The following is a 21,230-nucleotide window of genomic DNA, read 5'->3' on the forward strand; positions in this document are numbered from 1 at the left end:
GGCTGGAATTCATGGAGAACAAGTCGTAAAACTAGCATGGTGCAGTAGATAATGCACTGGCTTCCTAGTTGTAGTACTGGCTTGCCATGGGTCAAACCCTCCGTTCTGTGAGTTATGTCTACGAAGTAAATACCTAAACAATGTACTTTAACATCTAATACAGCTGAGTTATACATTTAGTTAGCGTGAAACATAAGGGAATACGACACTAAATAATTGCAATAAAGACAACTGTTAAAAAGCGACATGTTTGTAGGTCTATAAGTGGAGTAGATGAAGGTATTGTCTCCCACACTTCACAAAAACATTCAGTCTTGCTAAAAGTCTCTCCGCTTGATGTACAACATACACAGGATATGTACACAGAGAAGTATATCTCTCTCAGCGTATATATGCAAGCTTGAAGCATTCAGGCAAGTTATATGTGAGGGTGGAGTGAGGGTCAGGTGAAGGACTAATGGTGAAGGGATTAGCAGTGAAGGAAGTACTCACCGAGGCTCTGGGTTCCCTTCAGGCTGAGATGGGGCTTGTTCTTGGTATTACTGCCTCTGGTAAGTTGTTGGTCCTCACCCGACACCTCACACTCCGAACACACTTGATCTTCTGCAGTACCCAACTTGGTGTCGACCTCACTCGAAGCTGCTGCAGCATCCTCAAGGCTCCTGCAGCGGTCGTTGTATGTCTGAAGGAGCAAGTCCCCTTCGACTGTGTTATGGAGGATGTACAGTAGGGTATCTGAGACTCGCGAAGCTCCTACTTCTACAGGAGAAAGGCAGTTCAGTTTATTTTCTCCTGAGCCGACATCTAGGAAAACATCGGGGGAGTTTTTTCCTGTGGACTTTTTAGCACTTCCTTGTAATATTGATCTTTGTTCAGTTTCTTCCTCTTTTGTTTTATGAACTTTAGCTTCCCACATACTCCTCTGCCGACTCACTTTCCCGACGACAGAACTAATGTATTCATCATCTAAAATTACCGGCGTGTGATCGTCACCAGACTCTGATTTGCAGTCCACACTGTCCTGACTGTCGACGCTCTCTGTACTTATGACGCTCCCCAGACTGTCAAACCTCTTCCTTTGCTGAGCCACTTTGCCCTTAATCCCGCTGAGGTACTGTTGTGTTTCGTCGGGAGTGATGGAGCGATTAGGTTCCATATGGGGAGATGGCACTTGATACCTCGAGTACTCCAGCAGGTCTTTCTTAGGCACCAATAGCCCTATATCTTTTCCATGTGATGATGATGTTCCCTGCCACCGACTGGGAAATTTAACTGTGCTTGAAGAGTTAGGAAATTTGCGATGGATTGGTGATGTTGATGCCGTGCGTTGTCGTTTCCACGTCCAGTATCCGGTCTTCATTGGCGTCGCTTCCCACCTAGTCTTGCACTTTTGTACCAACCCTCTCTGGATCTTCACGCTTATCTTCCTGCGAACTCTTTTAGGAGTATATGCTTCCTCTTCAGTTGAGTCTCCACCTATATGTCTCTCGGAAGAAGACTGGCATTTCTTAAGCACTTTAGATTTTTTAACATATCCAAAAGACCTTGTAGCTTGCGCTACAGATTTAGTGTCCTCCGTGTCTCTATTAGCTTCGTGTCTTCTGCTGGTTCCATTGTGAGAAGCATCAGCAGGACGGCCATCAAGCTCATTACTAGATTCTTCGGTAAAATCCTTACTTTGAGAATCAGATTTTCTTCGCTTCTGAGCTTTGGTTTTCTTCCAGTTAGCATAGCCGTCTTCCTGTTGCTGCAAGTCAAACCTCTGCTGAGTGATTTTCACAGTTCCTTTCTTTATCTTGATGCTTAGCTTGCGCCCTAGAGGAGTTTTCGTTTCCACAATTTCCGGGTAAGATTCATTTGCTAGGATCTCCTCCTTCCCGACAAATGTGTCCTTTCCTTCCTCAGCCATGGGTCGTCTATGAAACACAGTGTTTTGCATTCCACTCATTTTGTTCACTTTTAGCTCCTGTTGTTTCTGGATAATGAAGTCATCCCAGAAACATTTCTTTTGCGACACCAAATTCTTTAAGGGCTCGTCCTGCCCAAAACTTGGAACATTCATCTCAGCCTCGGCATTGAAACCTTTGATTAAGACAATGGATTGTGACGACTTAGGGTTGGAATCTACGGTACTGTCTCTAAATTCTTTGTCTTTCTTTTCAGGCTTCCAGAAAGCTCCAGAGGTGCTCTTTGAGCGAGTATGACTTTTGTTTCTCTTAACCGTTTCTCTTGCTTCATTCTTTAGCAATAGCTGATCCCAAAATATTTTCTTCTGAGAGACCATGTCCTTAGAAGGTGCACTGTTGGAGGTAGTGGATCTTTTTGGCTCGTAGTGAGCGTCGGCCTTTCTAGACGGCGGCGGGTGTGAAGACTCGAGCAACAGTAAAGCCTCTTCTGACTTCCTATGTGGTACTCCATCACTTTGTTCTTCACTGATTAAAGGGCTCTCCCACCTCTCTCGATTCTCGTTACTCATCGTTGATTCTGCCAGAGATGTGTTCTTTATCATCACCTCCGCGTTTTCCTGCTTGCTGACGACACTATCCCAGTAGTCCTTTTTTTGTGCCACTAGGGTGGTCGACGGCAGGCAGGTAGTCGAGGCTGTGATCGATCCAGCCACGTAACGACCTGGAACATCAGGAAACTTAAGGTCGAACTCTTCAGAGGCATCGACCCACACTTCGAAGCTTTCATGCCTCCTCTGAGAGGGGGCAAATTTAGGATTTTTTGGGAAAGATACTTCAGGGGCTTTTTCGTACAATTCAGGGGAAAACATATCAGGAGCATCAGCACCTGATGGTTTCTCAGAAATTTTACTAGTTGATGACATTTCTGGTACTTTATTATATGATAAAATATGACCTTCATCAGGTGATGTCTCTTTGGGAAATTCATCAAGTATTCCAGATGAAGAACTGATAGCATCTGAAGCTATCTCACTAGCTTTTAGCGGGAATTCACTGTAGCATTTTACAATTTCCTCTTCCTCATTACCCCTTCCTTTACTTTCATTATTTTTTTTCTCTTGTCTTGACTTTGCCATAACAAAAAAATCTGTAAGCATGGAGTCTCTAGCTTCAGGGAGACTCCCATCACAATCAGACTTGTTTACCGAAAGCATAGTGTTGTGAAAAGCTTTTTTGTTATAGTTAAGAGTGCAATTAATTTCTGAGCTTTGGAGCTCAGCAAATGCATTCGTAATCCTGGCTTTGTCTCCTGTAGCTACACAATCTTCAGTTGAATTTTCTTGGTAATATTTGATGGCCTCTGTTGGGTCGGACTTGTTTTTAGCTTGGAAGTATGCCTGGTGTCGCTGGTGTTGAGTGTTGCTCATCCTCCCAGACTCGATCTCAACGTTCGAAGTCCTCGTGAAAGTTTCAGGACTAGCAGTTTCCTCTATTTCTGTATCCCCATTTCCCTTCCTCCTGTTGTTTAACATGGCAGTAAGTTCCTCATCACCACCAACTATTTTGCCAAGTTCTTTATCTGGGCTACTTTTTCCTTCTCTGTCCAGCATTTCTACTTCTGCAACTTTTATATCATCAGAGGAAAAAGTAAGTTTATGATTTAACTCAAACTGCGAGATGTTCTCAGAAGTCGATGTATTCTCCTCCCATACTTTTCGACCCAGCTGCACAGTGCCTTCACAGATCGAGAAGCTGCTAGTTCTCAGCTTATTAGGTTCTTCTGAAGCTTCGTCCTCAGAGACAAAAGATTCAGGGAGGCTGGGTGTTTCACTGCCATACACTGCATCTATCGAACAAAACTGCAGCTCACGAAGTTTTAACTTCTCAAGGATAACCTCCTGTGTCACTGAGAGATCCTCATCATCCCCATTCTCACACTCTTTATCTGTGCTGCTCGTGTGTGATATCCGGTGGATCGCCGCTAGATCCCGATGCTCTCTCTTCTCCCTTTCTCTCCTCGACACACTTACGATACTCTCAGGCTGAAAAGCAGCAGACGCAGTGTCACCTAATTCGTTGTTTCTACAGTCTGCGAGTATAGTTCTTGCTTCATCCCGAGTGGGATCACTTCTGGATGGGGCAACTGCCTCATCTGCCAACATCATCTGACTCTTAATACATCTGTAATCATTTGTTTTCATCCGCTGCTTGTATTCATCTTCGGAACTTTTCATTTCTTCCCATTTTTTCTTTTCTTTTCTGGTCATTCCTTCCTGAGTTTTACAGCTTGAACTTCTGGTGAAGAGTGAACCTGAGAAGTTCACTTCATCCTCGTCCTGATCAGAGTGCACGGGTTCCTTTGTGTCGCGCAGCTCATTGCGCGACTGGTCGTTCGTGGTGCAGGTACCAGATAGCTTCTCACTACCCACCTGTTGCTGCCTCACCTCCCTCAGGTTCTTCGTAACATCTACAGCGTATCTGTCTTGGACTTTCACGCTAGGCTGATTCCCAGACTTTTGTAGGTGTTCCATGTGGTGAGGAACAAAAGCTGGAACACTACAAACAGAAACTGGTGAAGGCAGCAGTTTGGCAATCTCTCTTTTATACAGAGTCTTCCCAACATTGGCAACATCAACGGGATGTTTTATTTTGAAACGGGTGTCTTGTGCCTGTTTCCATTCCCACAAGTCTCTCCCACACTTTACTTTTCCCTTCTCGATCATTTCAAGGCTAGAAATCCTCTCGACAGTCTCGGCGTCTTCAGATTTGTCTTCTCTTACTTGTTCTTTAATTGCTTTGACATGTGATACATTGCAACTGAAACTTGCTATACTTTTCAAATTCGAGTCTCCGTCTTCCCACATTTTCTTTCCTGCCAACACCGTTCCCTTTTGGATTTCCTCGATGCTAGGTATTCGTTCAGTTACATTTTTGTTGTTTTCTTCATTTTGTAAGCCATCAGTCTCTTGAGATATGTCTTTCTCTTCGGAAGTAAGGGCTGAAGGGCTCTGTTCACGGGGTAAAAATGATGCTGCAGTTATGTGGATATTCCTCAAGGGAAGCTTCGATTTTTTCCACTCCGTATAGTCTTCGTGATCGTTTTGTAACTGTATCTTTGTTGACTCCCATCTCTTCTTCTCCTCCATGACAGCACCTTCAGGAATTGTGAAACTTGGCTGTCTACTAACCGAAAGTTTACCGGATGAATCTTTCTTTGACTCACGAAGTTTAGGTCCCTTTTTGTTTTTCTGTGCTCTCACCTTGCTCTTTAAGATCCGTTCAGTCTTCATACATTCAGACGACGCTAAACTGAGCCATACCTGCCGTGTAGTGCTCACCAGACCCTCCTCAATGCAGGGCTCAGTAAGAGGCTCGTCGTATCGAACTACTTCCCTGGTATGTACCCGTTCAGATGACTGAGAAGGCTCGACCTCCAGTGGTTCTTCGTCGACTGAGCTCTCTAGGGAGTCACTCTGCGAAATTCCTTCCACCTGATGTCTATCACTGCGGACTTGTGTGTCATCAGCGTGTCTGGCAGCGTGTATACGAGCCCACTCAGCTTCTATTTCTTGTTTCATGGCTTCTTCCCTCGCCTCCCACAAAAGTTTAGTGCCCACTACTGTTCCATCTTTTATTCTTACACTCAGCTGGTAACCGACTGCTGGCTTAAATTTTGGGGTTCCTTTACGCTGCCTGTGTTCGCACGAACTGCCTTTACGTGTACTATCTTGAGGGAAGTGCTGAATGATGTCATCTGCCTTTGACACCTCTTCACTGGACGGTGTGCTTACTTCTAACTCACCTTCCTCCATAATGGGAATCTTTCCCTCCCACTGGCTCTTCCTCTTCTGCACGATACCCTTGGCAATCATCTTGATGCTGGGGCGACGATCCACAGGAGCACAGTCGTCCAAGGATGACTGGGACTCCTGGCACTCGTGGGGTTCCTCCCTCCCTCCAACTGATTTATTTTTTTCCTTCTTACTTTTCTGCCCGTGTTTGTCTTTTGAATCAGAAGTATCCTTTCCTACTTTTATCATTTTCTTTTGCGGCATTTGCTCAGCATTTGTACGGTATTTACTGCTGTGTGTGTTCTTATGCCGCACATCCTTCGCAAGTGCTACTTCTGAGTATTTTCTTTCCCACAGTTCCTTCCCACTCTTTACCAAGCCTTTCTCTATATTCTTGAAACTTGGTACTCGTTCGAATCTTGGCACTTGTTCAAAACCTTCATCGCTCTCGAGGTTATCCTCATCCTTGTCTCTTGAGCTCCGATCTGCCGAGTTCTGCTTATTACCACTCGCCTTAGTTGAAACTGTGGTTTCGTCCATTGTCAAGGTCTTAGTTGATACACTTGCACATGTTTCATATTTTCCAGGTACTTGACTCAACGGAGTTTTGGTATATAAATCCATTTTGTGGTCATTTCCATATTTTCCTGGAAATATCATTTCTAGCTGTGGGGGGTTTTGTTCTTGCTTTTTACTTTTCTGCGTTGATGTTTCGCTCTTTAGAAAACTCTCATCGTTGGCATCAGAGTGCCGCAAAATCTTCCTCGTGATTAGAACGTTGTCTACTTCAGTGTCATGGTGAGGAGGATTATCATTAGCCTGGCTGGCTTCCATGTTGACGCACTGATTCCAAGTTTCGTCAGTGTGGGACAACAAACCCGGTCTTATAGCTTTCATCCTCCCAACCTGACGTAAGAGAGCTTTTTGCTTCTGGGGAGAGTCCATCACACCAGCTTCTTCACATATTAACATTTTCCTCACATTCAACACGTTCTCCTCCTCCTTGGTTAAGCTGCCATTTTTTGTTAGGTCGCTCGACTGGCTGCTGACATCTGCGTGTCCTGAACTCCTAGAAATTCGTGCCTCAACAGCTTCGTTTCCAGTCAATACGTGACCCTGGAACTGTCTCCTGGAAGTCACAAGATCAAAGGGGGTCTGTGTAACTGGCTGAGATCTGCTTCGCTGGTAATGAGAGTTTATCTGTTGACAGTTGTCATCGATGGAGCTGTCGCCACTAGAGTAAATTCTAAACTCATGTATCTCTTCCATTAAGCTACGGCGAGACTCTGAACGACTTGAAATATCAGATTTTCCCTTACTGTGAGTATGTGAAGGGCTACAAACGTCAGATTTTCCCTTGCTGTGAGACTGTGAGGGGCTAGAAACATCAGATTTTCCCTTACTGTGAGACTGTGAGGAGCTAGAAGCATTAGATAATCTCTTGTTGTTAGACCTGCGAGACTGTGAATAAGAAAAGTCAGATTTATCCTCCAGCTGAGAGTGCAAATGGCAAGAGACATCAGAATTTTCCTTCCGGTGCGACTGTGAAGAGACAGAAATATAAGAGTTTTCCTCTATATGAGATTGTGGAGGACAAGACGCATCACAGTTTACCTTGCTGGGAGAGTCTGGAGGACAAGACGCATCACAGTTTACCTTGCTGGGAGAGTCTGGAGGACAAGACACGTCACAGTTTACCTTGCTGGGAGAGTCTGGAGGACAAGACGCATCACAGTTTACCTTGCTGGGAGAGTCTGGAGGACAAGACGCATCACAGTTTACCTTGCTGGGAGAGTCTGGAGGACAAGACGCATCACAGTTTACCTTGCTGGGAGAGTCTGGAGGACAAGACGCATCACAGTTTACCTTGCTGGGAGAGTCTGGAGGAATAGCTACATCTGTATTTTCCTCCTCGTGAGACCGTAAATTTTTAGAAATATCGCATTTTTCTTTGAAGAGAGAGTGCGAGGAGCTAGAAAAATCTGAGTGTTCCTCCTGGTGAAGCTGAGAATGATGAGAAACTTTACCTTTTGTCTTGCGGGAAGAGTGCGAGGAGCTAGCCGTGATTTCCTCTTGAGAAGATTCTGAATGGCTAGAAAACTCAGTATTTTGCTCATTCCCAAAGAAAATATCCTTATGTTGCGTTAGCTTGGCCACAGCAGTATGAGATTCTGGACCTTCAGATATGCGACGTCCAGTGGCATTGTCACGACCTGAAGAACCAGATTGGACAACGATATTATGTCGTAAATCTTCTACGGACGAGGAAGAAATGGAACCTTCCTCGCCTAATACCTGCTGAAATTCATCCAAGACATCAGTGACATGCTCCATAGACAGCAAACTGTCGTGATTTTCAGTGTCACATTTGAGGTCTTCGACCGGCGGACTCGTGTCACTGGGGTTAATGTGAGTGGACACATGAGTGGTCTCCACATGCTCTCCTTCTTGTTCGAGGGACTTATATTCTTCAGATTCTAATGCACTTAATTTGTGCACTAAAACTGGGTCAACGGGAAGACCCAAGTCATAGACACTCTCAAAGATATCAGACGATATTTCTGAAAGCGTACTTTCTTTATCATAGTGAGATTCACTTCCCTCGGGAGACACAGTACCATACAGCTCCTCCTTAGCTGTCACCGCTGCAGAATTACTACCTCGCACTCCTTCAGCAGGACTTGAAGAACTCTTCTTATTTTCATTGTTAATTTTCACTTCTTGGGGAGTAAATATGTCCAGGTCGTTTTCCTGCACTTCACTTTTAACATTTTCCCTTTTCCCTGCATACTCGCCAAGGTCCCTTGCAAGGACGTTGAGAACTTCGTCAGAAAGGTCTCCCTTCGTATCACTTACCAGATCCTCATCACCAGGTGATGCTTCATCCTGTTGCTCCTCTACTCTGGTCTCTAAACACTCCACGCTGGAACTGTATGATGAGTGGCCAGACACACGCGTTCCCCGTGTTTTATTTCTTATTAGTTTCACAGAGTCTGCATCTGTACAACTCCTGGCAGAATTTGTGTCTTCAGCATTTTCTTGTGGCTTCACTGGATAGATCCATTCTTGTGGGCTTTTATCATACATTTCAGTGGTTTTAGCAATTTCTTCTTTGCTGCCTTCTTTCTGTTTTTCCCCTTGTACATCTTCATGATGATGATTGGCTTCCTTCCCTGACGATGCTGGCTGGACGGTGGCGCCACCACCATATGTTTCAACTGTCTCGTTGCTACTAAGTGGATCACCACCTTGCTTGGCTTCAGGAAAATGGATTGTTTTGTCTTCCAATTCTGCCCCAGTGTGTCTATCTGTATCTGCTTCTATAAGCTCCGAGTCAGGAATTTCTGTAGATTTACAGTCAAATTCTTGTGTAGGCTCAAAGCCTATTTTTCGTGTAGGTTCTATTTCTTGTGTAGGCTCAAAGTCTATTTTTCGTGTGGATTCTAAGTCTATTTCTTGTGTAGGTTCTATTTCTCGTGTAGGTTCTAAGTCTTTTTCTTGTATAGGTTCTAAGTCTAATTTTTCTGTAGGTTTCGAATCCAAATTTTGCGTAGGTTCTGACTCAAACATTTGTGTAGATTCTGAGGTAAACATCTGTGTTGAGTCAAAGCTGAACTCTTGCGTAGGCTCTAAATTAAACATGTGTGTAGTCTCTGAGGTTAAAACATGATTAGTTTCTGAGTCAAAAGTCTGTTTATGTTTTGAGTCAAATATCTGTGTCGAGTCAAAGCTAAAGAGTGAGTCTCCCGACTCTCTATCCTCCGAAGACTCATTAATAATGCTGAGCTCTTGAACAAACTGAGTATGTTTTGTGATGCCGTTACACGTGGTGAATATCTGAGTAGGAGGCTGTTCGTTGGTGATAGTCTCACTGGTTGTGTGCTCTTCTTCTGAGCTTTCTTCGTACCATTCAGCAAGCTCCTCCTCCGTGAATGCTGGCGTCGCCTTCACCAGCACCCGAGGTTGGCTCCCGCCGCTGTGGGTGGACTCAAGAATGTCCGACTCTATGAGAGGTTCGGTGGATCCACCGAAGTAGCTGAAAATGTTAGATGTAGCGATGTCTTCACCATCCTGATTGTCATCGTCTTCCTCCTTCTCAGGCTCATTAAGACTATCGTAGAAGTTGTGTTCGGGAGACTCCAGCTCAAAGAATTGTTCCACGTTAGTTCTCTCTTGTTTACTGGGGCTGTCTAGTTCGAGTCCCAAGAGGTCGACGGTAGGGATGGACTCTTCAGAATCTTGTGTGAATGCCATGAACGGTTGTGATGATGATGAATGTGATGATGATGGTGATGATGATGGTGATCTTCGCCATTTGCTGTCTGCTCCACCATCCTCTGTTTGGCTGGCATCAACATCATGTGCATGTGTAGCGTATGACCAAGTATGGTGATATAAGGCTTCTGGAGATTCTAATTCTCTTGAACTACAAGAATTAACATCCGTTTCCTCTTCCAGTGCACGTGAAGAGCTTAAAGCTTCCAAAGGTCCTTCGTAATTTACGTTTTTATTTACAGATTCACTGGAAATTTCGAATTGATCTTCACTGGCAGGCAAATATACATCCCCAGACTCTTCTACACAGGCGCTACTCATTTCAGTATCGTTCACTTCTCTTTTATTTTCTGACTCTTTATTTATTTCATCAAAAAAGATATCTGCGCTGTCCTCACTCCATTCTTTTCCTTGAGCATAAAATTTAGTCAAGAATGCATCATAGTGGTCACACGTGATTTCTGTTTCACATCCAAGTGTTGATGTAGGCACCAATTCATCGGTGTCTCCCAAGATAGCTTGTGCCTGGTCCTTAACAGGGTCGGCGTCCACCAGCACCTGACAAGAGGCGTCTCTAGCAGTATCTGTGCCAACTGGCACCTCATGAAAGTCATCTCCAGCAGCGTCTGTGCTCACCAGCATATCCCAAGTGTGGCCTCCATCATGTAGTACGCCACCAGTACTAGGGCATGCGTCTGATACTTCAACCGTTTGGTCTAAACTCATAATTGTACATTCTCGGCTGAACTGATCCTCGGTTGAATTTTCTGCCGTGTTTGCAGTACCAGTTCTCACCAATGACTCCTCACACAGTGTCTGAGCCACGACTGTGGGACAGCTGACACCATCTGGCTTCTTGGCTTCTCCTTGCGACTGTCCCCAATCTTCACCCACAATAATAAGGCTTCCCTCCACCTCTTGCGACTCATGCATCGTGTTAGCTGTGATGTAAGCGCCTGTTTGCATTGTTTCTGCACTGGAGGGATTACTTGTGCATGATACCACTTCACAGGGCACAGAGAACGGGTCACTGCTAGCTGTCACAGTGAACGTATCACTGGTGGCTGGGAAAATGTCACACATTACATCAACGTCATTAACAGTAGCTTTCACCAGTTTGTTTAGAAAGATATTTTGGATTGGATTTTCTTCTGCATGTATATTCCTGGAACACCAAAGAAACATCTTACGTTCTTGAAATAAATTACTGGAGCCACCTGGCAAGTCTTTGTGGGCACCAGCGAGTGGGTTAGCAGCGTTGGTGCTGAGGGAATGAGGGACAACAATACTGGTATTCAGGTTAAGATCTACAGTTAGCCCTGCAGAAGCATCGCCACTAACACTGCTATTACTCTCACCTTTTGCTGAAACCGCCTCTTCTGGATCGATAACTCCAAGGGAACAAGCCTGCTCCTGAAGTCCGCCACTCTGAAAAAATGTCAAGTGTTCTTTGATGAATCCTACTCCTTGGTTGTAGTTACTCTCGTCACTGTGTCTGTCCTTAAAGGTGCCTTCGTCTGATAATTCCTTACTCTTAATAGTCGCCTTGTGGTCCTTACAGATTATATAATCGCTACTTAATAGGTCTGGAATTTTACCTAATTTTGTTTTGTGTTCAATGTTATCAATTTCGGGTATTTCAGAGTCACTGGTGATCGACCCTGTAAATTCGATCGTATTCATTTCTTTTTGGGTTAAATATTTACAGTGATTATCTATCATATCAACATTATCAGTATTTTCTGTAGTTAGAAATGTATCCACACTGATTTCATCACCAATTGTGTTCATATTTTCTTCTCCCTGGCAATTTCCTTTGTTTACATTTCCGTGGAACATTTTGGTGTTAAACAAATGAATGTCCTTCACTCGTGGGGCTTCCTCAGCTGACAAGGCTAAAGAAATCTTCTCATGGCTAATTGTATTACATGTGCTAACCTCAGGACCTGGAAAACTATTTATCTGTGGTGTTAAAACAGACAAATTACTCCATTTAGTATTTTTAACATCTATATAATTACAGACCTCACGTTCCTGAGGCCGCAAGATACTGTCTTTTGCAGAGAAGTCAGAACCCAGAGCTTCAACATTTCCATTGATTTCATGGCCTGGCATGAAACACTCTTCAGCCTTACCAACTGCTGCCTGAGGTTCGGATACCAAGAGCTTCTCCATTGGAGGGGCAAAGGCTTTCTCTGTCAACACACTCTGCTGGCCCAGAGGTGTGATCAGGTACAGGGATTTATCATTAACATCAGCACACAATGATTCCTGGTGGGCTGGAGAGCCACTCGTGGCAGGACCACAAGAGCTAGGGGTGAGAAGAGTTTCCATGGGTGGAAAAAAGGCTTGAGTGACATCTCCCAGGAAGCGTAGCGAAGTCCTCGTCTGAAATGACATCTTTTGCAATGTTGGTTCTTCAAGGAGCCTTTGGTAGTTATGCTTATCATCAGTATGTTTGTTTGGGGTTCCAGAAATGTCGATCCTATTTCTGGAGAATCTTGCGCATTTCTCATTCTCCTTTTTCACAGAACTAGTGTGTTTCTCATTTTCATTTTTCTCGGATCTAATGTGTTTCTCATTTAGATTTTTGTTTGGAAATTTGTTCCTCTCACTGTTATCTTCATTTAAACTTCTCTGCTTATCTTTCTCATATGTGATTGGACTTCTATGTTTCTCGTTATTTTCATTCACAGTTTTGTGGTTATCATTCTCAGTCTTAGTTCTCTTTGGATTTCTGTGTCTCTGCAACTTATTTTTATCAAGACTCTCGTGCTCCTCGTTATCATTTTTGTTTTGACTTTTGCTTTCCTCAGTCATACATATTGTACTGTCGTAATTTATATTCACACTTTCTAAATGTTTACTTTCTCCTGTGTTTACACTGGGCACTTCAGCTTTAAGTTCGTGGAAGCATTTCTGCTCTAACGTCCCAGATTCACTTCTAGTTTGGAGAGTCTGAGTGTCTCTTGAATCCCACTGTTCTGCACTTGTTAAATTCTTAGTATTGTCAGTGGTGGAACCGACCTTCGCCTCGTGTTCATTTGTCTTCGGGTTTTCTTGTTTCTTTACTGGTGAATCTTTATTTGTTGCTGCCTTGCACATAATACCTGTGTAAGAGCGACGCCCGTATATAATTTTTGGCTTATCGTCAACCTCATCATCATCATCATAATTGTCTTCTGATGATGAAGATACATTATCTGATGATAATGACTGTCTCAGCATGGCTGCCAGCTTGTCTGTACAATGGTCGCGATTTTCATTTTCTTCCTTCATTTTCTGGTTCAACTCTTTACCGTTAACGTTTTTAAACTTGTTTTGGAAATACAGATCTGACTTTCCACTGGGAGGGAATCTCTGATCGGCTCTTGGGGAATCAGGACTTCTCATGCTCTCCAAGAACTTGAGTCTCCCGCTTGAAAGTCTACGGAATCTTGGAGGTCTGACTGGCATCCCCTCTTCCTCGTCCTCTGAGAGCTCCTGTATAGTGTGGAGTTTGCTGGTACGACTACCAGCGGGTTTGGTGTACTTAGCTTTAGTCTTGCACGGGACCTCGATATCGTCTTCGTCAGTGGGGACATCAGAGTCGGACTGGGGTGAGTCACTGTCAGAGGTCGAGGCTGGAGACTTCTTGTTACTGGGAGACACAGGGATAACCAGGGATTGGCTCCCTTTAATTGGACCCACACGCATATCATCATCTGAATCAGATTCGCAGCTGCTATCTTGGACAGTGTTATCACCAGCGTTGCCACTAGTGGCCTGGCTAGCGGCTGGACCTGACTGCTCGACATTCACACCGATATCCTTGTTTTCTTGCATGCTAAGTTGGGTGGATTCTTTGGTTTCTAATGTCGTCTCCAACACGGATTTAACTGGTTCAGGTGTCGAAGTGACTCTAGAGGCTCGAGACGTTTTTATTTCATGTGAAACTTGTTGTTTTTGCTTAAAATTCGTATCTTCTGTCTGTTCCGAAGACTGTAATGAATGCTGAATCTCATATATTCTTCTTGTTAGTTCCCTGCTCTCCAATATTGACGATTTTTTCCTTTGGCTAGCTGACGAATCTTGGTCCATGCTGTTCTGTGGTGTGCGGGTCAGATTTTTACGTTTCCTAGCAACACTGTTGACATTGCCTGGGTCACTTATTCTTGAGGATACACTCATTTTGGATTGTTTGTGGTCTCTGGCTTCCAGTTGTTCCGCAGCATCATGTGATCCTCTTTCAGTGGTGCTAAACGCTTGCTGAGTTTCATATTTTCTCACTAGCTCATCACTGTCCAGCATGGTGGTTTTTTCCCATCCCTCAAGTGAATTTTGATCTTGTTCTCTGGCAGCCAACTGTTCATCAATATACCACTGAGGCACAGAGAAAATGTCCCCAGAGTCTTCGGTGCCAAAAGATAAATCGTCATCTGAATCTTCAGAGGCTTGTTCCTCAGACTTGTCCATTCCTGAAGGGGTGAGATCTGTTGCAGTTGCCTCCACCCCAGTCTTGTTCTCGTCAGGCCAACTGGTAGGTTCACCTTGTGTGGGCGCCTCTGTCTTCTGCTGGTCTCCTACAATAACGTTACTATCACCTAGGGTTCTCTCAACTGAACCAAGGTGAACGGGATTTTCCTCCGTTAAGGAGGTTGTAGCTTCCTCAATATTCGAACAAACGTGTAATGTTTCATGTTCCTTTACCTTTTCCCTGGCAGCAAACTGTGTATCTTCTGTACCAAAAAAATAATAATCTTCATCTGAGTCTTCTATGCTTTGTTCTTCAACTCCCAGATGAATGGCTGACGGAGGCATCGATAATTTGTTTTCTAATACTGCAGGATATGCATTTTCCGTATCTTGTGTGTGGTCTTTACCACTGTCAGAAAGAAACGCAACAGGGTCTTCCCAGTCTGGAATCTTTTGTGGTACGGTAATGGTTGTGACCCGTGGCTCTGAGGACACTGGTTCGTTTTGAAGGTACTTCGTTTCCGTTTCATACTCACGGCTGACGATGGTGTTCTTCGAATCTACCTCACTCACGCCCTGTGAGGCCGTCCTCAAACTGGTAAGAGGCCTATCCAGTTTGGTGAGAATTAAACATGTTGATGGATCTCTAGAATTGTTTTTAGATGCATCTAAAATCAAACTAGATGTACATGACTCTGATGTGTCTATCTTCGTGTGCTCTGTTTGAGTGAGTCTTTGTTCTGAGACTGCTTCATCTTCAGTGAGGCCACTGAAGGGAATCAAATGCTCACGAAGTACTCCCTGGGAAATGGTGTCTTTCTTTAGCATCAAACCCTGAAGTTTGTCGACACTTGAAATTTTCTGGTTATAACTAGGCACGAGGTCTTCATCAGAATAGTCCACCAGTGTCGTAATATTACTGATATATGCTTGGTTATCGAGCTCCCCATTCAATTTTTTTTTTATTGAAAAATATTCAGGATTATTCGATGACGTATTGCATAGTTTTTGTTGAGGTTTCGACTCGTTTAATTTGTCAAAGAAAGAAACAGATAATGATTCTGGTTCTTGTTGGCCATTACTCTGGAGATCAGACACAGCTACAGCCTCAAGAATTTCGTCTTTCAGGTAAAGATAGGAATTGCAGTCTTTGGCGACTTTCTCCACCAATGTGTCATTACAATTAATAATGGTGGTATCATATTGATTGTCATATACAAGGTCACTCTCCGGTATATCTGATTTCCCTCCCAATCTGTTAACTGTAGCATCTCGCTGAAAGCCGCACTCCACCGCACTTCTGTCAGTTAATGATGATACCAGGGGTTCCCTGGAAGTCCTGTTACAACAGCCTTGGGGCTCAGAAAATAAGAATGATTTTTCTAGTTGATTTGAAAATGAGGATGTCTCGTCCCGGAGTTTTGACACAATTCTAAACTCTTTATTATTAATGCTTTCATATGCAGTTGACTCGTCCAGAATGAGTGGAGGGATACCTGAGTCCTTCAAAAAGTGTTCAGGGATTCCTGATTCCTTCAAACTGATTAGACATGCATGTGATTCTTTATCAGTCAACGTTGATAGTTGCAAGAGAGTGTCAGGAGCAGCTGACTTCCCTGCTTGGTGGTCAAGATGTGCTGTTTCTTGACTCTCATCAAAAACTGCTGTCTCTTGAACATGTTGATGGGAAACTTCCTTACCATCATCACGATTGTTATAATGATTATTATTATTATTTTCCGGCTTTTTTAGACAAGTGATAGGCTTCCTGTTAGTGTTATCTTTTAAACTTACTAGTTCTTTCCATACCTCACCACTCTGACTGATGGGTAGAACTGACTCTTCCTGAAGGTGAGAGACAGTTGTGAGTGATTCCTTCAGTTGATCACCAGGTTGGGTTACCCGCTGAAGAGTCTCTGCAGATTTACAGGGATCTTCTCTACGCTGCTCCACATACTGCTTCTGAAGCTCATCTGCAAGCATGATGAGTCCCAGTTGTTGGTCACTGACTTCGTTCATCTCTTCCAAAAGTTCATTAAACTGTGTGAATGATGTTTTCTGAGACCTAATCTTTGTGTTTGCTTTCTTTCCTGCTGTATTGAATTGTTCTTTATTTTCATTGATGCAGTTTATGTTAGAGGGGAGGAATAAGGTGTTTTCATGTGTTTCTGAAGACAATATTTGTAGCTCTCTAAGCTTAGTATCGGAAGTTGTAGCTCCATGTTGTGAATGGGGGACTGACGCCGAGACTTGTTCTTCAGCTGACTCACAAACAAGCTCGACCATTTTTGACTGTGTGTTCTCAGGCAACACTAAGACAGTATCAACATTTGATGTTTCCTTCAGTGTTGAGCCATTCACTTCTATACTGTTAAAGCGCTGCGCCAAGCTTTGCACCTTTCCCCTCGGCACAACATCCTTTGGTTCTGGCTCTGTTTCATGTAAAATCTTATGTTCTTGATCATCTGAGAATAACTTAAGGTTAATATTAGGGTCTTTTGCAGTTTCGGGTGAGTTATTTACTTTGGCTGGCGGTACGTCTCGGTAGTGTTTATTGAGAAGCTGTACAGATCTCTGCATGCCTTCGATCTCTCTCTCCATGTTCTCCAGAGTCTGAACAAGCTTTTGTGACTTTTTCTGCAATTGAAATTCTCCTGGAGTTAGTAAAGCACTTTCTAGCACGAGTCCGGGATGCATCGTTGCAGAATAGTGAGAAAATTCATTGACTGCTGCGTCTGAGAAATCTGATGCTAGTTCTGTCTTATCACCTGATGAGTCTAAGATAATCGTGCTGTCTTCCACATCCTGCTTCTCATGTACCTCTATTTGCGATACTAAATATTTAGCATTATCAGATACGCCGCTTTTCTCATCAAAAAGATTAGAATTTCTATCTCTATCTGACAGTAAGTTGTTGTTCATAGAACTTTTCTGTGTACTAGGACTCACAGCATTAAGGATTTCAAAAGAATGCAGTTCCTCTCTTGCAGGACTCGAGTCTATTTTCAGTTGAGTCGAGAAATCTGTATTGACCACAGCGGCTGAATTAAGTGTTGGGTCAGTTACCAATAGATCTCTGTCTTCGCTCTCAAAGATAAACATCTTTAGTTTATGAGATAATGAACTTTGTGTTTCTGTTTTTGAGGACCTTGGTGGTTCTCTCTGTGAGGAGCTTTGTCTTGCAATCTGTGACATGTAGCTTGGTGCTCCTTCCTGCGACAAGGACCTTGAAGTTTCTCTCTGTGATAGGGAACTTAATGTTCTTTTCTGTGAAAAGGAGCTTGGTGTTCCGTCTTCTGATAAGGAGCCTGGTGCTTCTCTCTGCAATAAGGGACTCTGTGCTTCACTCAGTGAAAAGGATCTTGGTGTTCCTCCCTGCAATAAGGAACTCTGTTTTCCCCTTTGTGACAAGAAGTTTGGTGCTCCTCTCTGCGTGCCCACACAGCTGGTCTCAAACACCGACCTCAGACGAGATACACTCTGGTCTACCTCGAGGACGTCCATGCCTGGTTTCACATTAAGTGACTTTGTTCTGGGAATCAGTGCACTCCTGCTCTGAAGCGTCTGCAGTGTTGGCGACACACTTCTCTGTGGCAGCTGTTTGGGCTGCACCGATCTAAAGAGTTTATTGAATTTAACTAAATTTTTTACTCTGCCTTTGTGTGAGGTAATGCTTTCTGAGTCCCCAGATTCTCGTGAATCTTCAGACTGTGAGTCCATTCTAAATTGGCTCAGGAGATCCATATTTGGGGATATCATTGGAATCATGACGTCCTTTTTGGAAGATGTCGCTTTTACCACATTTTCCGCACCAGATTTGTTTTGGTTTGTCATTGTAGCCATAGTTTGTGGAACGAGCGAAGTTTTAGGCTTCATGTCTGATATCAGTTTCCTTTCATCTCCTAAGTTTTCTGTCTGATTCTTGATACTGGAACGTGAGGCTCTGAGGTCTGGAAATAGGGATGGTTTATTTTCATAATTTCCATTCCTGTCTTCTGCCTTAATTGAAGTCTCATATTTCTGAAGGTAGGAAATTTCTTCCAGGGATCTGGTTTCGAACATAGAACGGAATCTGGCCACAGGTCCAGGCGTGGTACGTTTCGTCCCTGAACGATCAAAACCTTTTGTGTCTCGTGGCTCTTCACTAGCCATCTCGACTGGGACAAAATAATAATCTTTTGAGTTTCTATTTTCTAATGTCGTCTCAAAAAGAAGCTGTGTTTGAGCTGTATTGCATTGTATTGCTTCACGAGAAATGCTGAACTCGCTTGGGTTACTCAACTCAAGGGTTGATGGAGGGTCGATTCCCCGTTCACTGATCGTTGTCTGGTCTATGACAAGTGAGGCTGGTGGTGTTTGAGATACTTCGGCAGAAGCAATGAGGGCCACTTCCTCAGACATCGGTGACGGAGGTTGGCTAGACGAGGACTGCGAGTTCGCGCAGTTCGCTGCATGGTCGTGCTGCATGTGGCCGCTGTGATCACAAAGACCAGATGCCTTCAAGAACGCAGTAGATATGTCATCATCTCTCATATTGATTTCAAAGTTTGTTCCCAAGCTGCAGCGCCTAACATGTGGTAGGCCGAGTGACTCGTTACTAGACTTCTTAGTCGGTGACCGTCCAAGACAAAGACTTTTGTCTGTGGAAATAAATTCAGCTTTGTGTGGCTGGCCTCTCAAAGCCTTAAACTGGTCTTTGACATCTTTCCCTGCCTCCAGTTGGTCCTTGATGTCTAGCGTCACCTCCAGCTGGTACTTGACGTCCGTCGCCGCCTGCAGCTGATCTTCACTGACTTTTGCCACCAAGTGGTCCCCAACAACTTCTGATACAGACATTTCATCTTTCCTAGGCAACAAACATTCCTTCATAACTTCGTCTTTTTCCTTGGAACTTTTTTGGGATGCACTGGCCTCACCCACTACACAGTCTTGATCTTGAACTAACATATGATTGTGCTCGGCTAATTTTTGCGCAGCTTGCAGCAGCAGCTCTTCAGTGGTCTGTCTCTGGTCTCTTTTAGTCTGTTGTATTTTTGCAGTGGTATACGGCAGGCTCTCAGTGGTGTGTAGATGAGCCTTGGACGTCATGACCAGGTTCTCAGTGCTGCATGATAAGTCTTCACTGGCCCCGTAAGGTTCAGCTATAATTTTAGGTAGTTCATCCTCATTTATAGCCATGCAATATTTCGCTGTTTCTATAGACGAATCGCTGATCATTTTATTCTGAACCATCATGTCACTAACGACTCCGGTTACCCCGGTCTTTGATTCCATCGGGTATGTGACCTTTCCCAGCTCCACATTTGATCCAGTTAGCTTAGTGTTCAAATCAGATATATGTGCACTCTCTTCATGTAACTCTTCGCAAAGTTCCAGCTCAGATGCACATCTGTTATCATCATTGACAGAGCTGGGCTCAGTTTCCTCGTCGATCGTTTGAAGATAGTCCATGTCAGAGGTGGCCTCGAGGTCAGCTGGTGCCAGTATTGATCTACTCTTTGCTTCATTGTCCATCATCGTCGTTCTGGATTCTTCCATGGCTCTGGACTTCACAGTTATTGCTGCAGACTCTACCAACTTTGATCTACTCTTTGATTCACTCTCTGCTTTCGGTGTTTTGGACTCCTCATGGATGACCACTTCGGGAATAAGCAGAGGTCTTCGTCTATAGCTACAAAAATTATCCTCGTTTTTGAAACATTTTGCTACTGGCTCTGATTCATCAGCATCCTTAAGTAGCTCGGAAATGTGTTTGTTTTCCCCGTAAGTATCTTCCTGAGTGGTGAGAGAAACGCTGAAGTTGACGCCTTGAGTGTTAATGAGAGTTTCCAGCACGTCGCCGCTAGCTGCTTCACCGTTCTGGACACACCTCATAGCCTCCTCTACTGGCAAATCTTCAGATCTGGTGTCCGTCGTGGACAGAGATGGCTCACACACATCGCTTAAGTTGGAAGCCATGATTTGTGAAGCAATTTCAACTGTTCTAAGAGCCTCCTCCTTTGAACCGTACTTTATGATAAAGTCACAGCTGTTAATGATGTCAGTGGGCGTCTCATCCAGCAGTCTGGATGAATCCTCTTCCATGCTGTCCAATGTGACTTTCTTTCTTCTTCCAGACTCGTCGTTTTCAACACCGACCTTAGGAACATATAGTTCTGTGTTCTCTTCAGTCTCCTTGTATGAGATGCTTGGTATACTTCCCTGCAATGTTTCTACTTCCCTAGACCTGACTTGCACATCTTGCTCTTGAAAATCATGCGAGTTTTCATCAGCATCATATATATCTTTATTCTGATGTAATTTCAACATATCTTTTGCTTTGTTATCAGTATCTTGCCTATTTTCAGAATATACTAATCTATTTGACGTGTTTTGTGATGAATTAATATCGTCTACGATGGAACTTCGTAAAACATCTTTACTTTCATGTTTTACCTCTGTCAAATTAGTCAAGATATCAGAAGACAACGTTAATTCCTGGATGCCTGTGCTAAGGTCCTTTTCTCTCGTTACTGATTCTGCTGGAGACCCCTGATGACACTCCTCTCTCTCCTCCAGTGACTTTTCTTCACCCATAACCTCCTTGTGGGCATGACTGATACAGTCCAACTGCTGCATCAACATGTCAGCTTGAGATTTACACGAAAAGATACCAGGCAACAAAGGCACTTTACCGTCCGCATGCTGGGAGTTCCTTCTGGAGGCTGAAGTGGAGGTTGAAGGACTGAGGAAGCAGCTACTCTGTCCCTCCTCCAGACTATCCAGCGAAGTGGTCCTCATCTTGCGGAACGCCTGCAAGAAC

The 21,230-nt window shown here is 43.9% G+C and overlaps 1 protein-coding gene across 1 annotated transcript in view; it reads right to left on the reverse strand.

Moving 5' to 3' along the window:
- The window catches only part of LOC128702715 (uncharacterized), a 43,007-nt gene that overhangs the window by 5,131 nt on the left and 16,646 nt on the right, over positions 1 to 21,230 (reverse strand). The window contains exon 9 of the mRNA XM_070102003.1: positions 493 to 21,220. Within this exon, the coding sequence (XP_069958104.1) occupies positions 493 to 21,220 (20,728 nt within the window). The remainder of the gene's footprint in view (positions 1 to 492; positions 21,221 to 21,230) is intronic.

The sequence above is a fragment of the Cherax quadricarinatus genome, chromosome 79 (genome assembly GCF_038502225.1).
Source record: "Cherax quadricarinatus isolate ZL_2023a chromosome 79, ASM3850222v1, whole genome shotgun sequence".
Lineage (NCBI taxonomy): Eukaryota > Metazoa > Arthropoda > Malacostraca > Decapoda > Parastacidae > Cherax > Cherax quadricarinatus.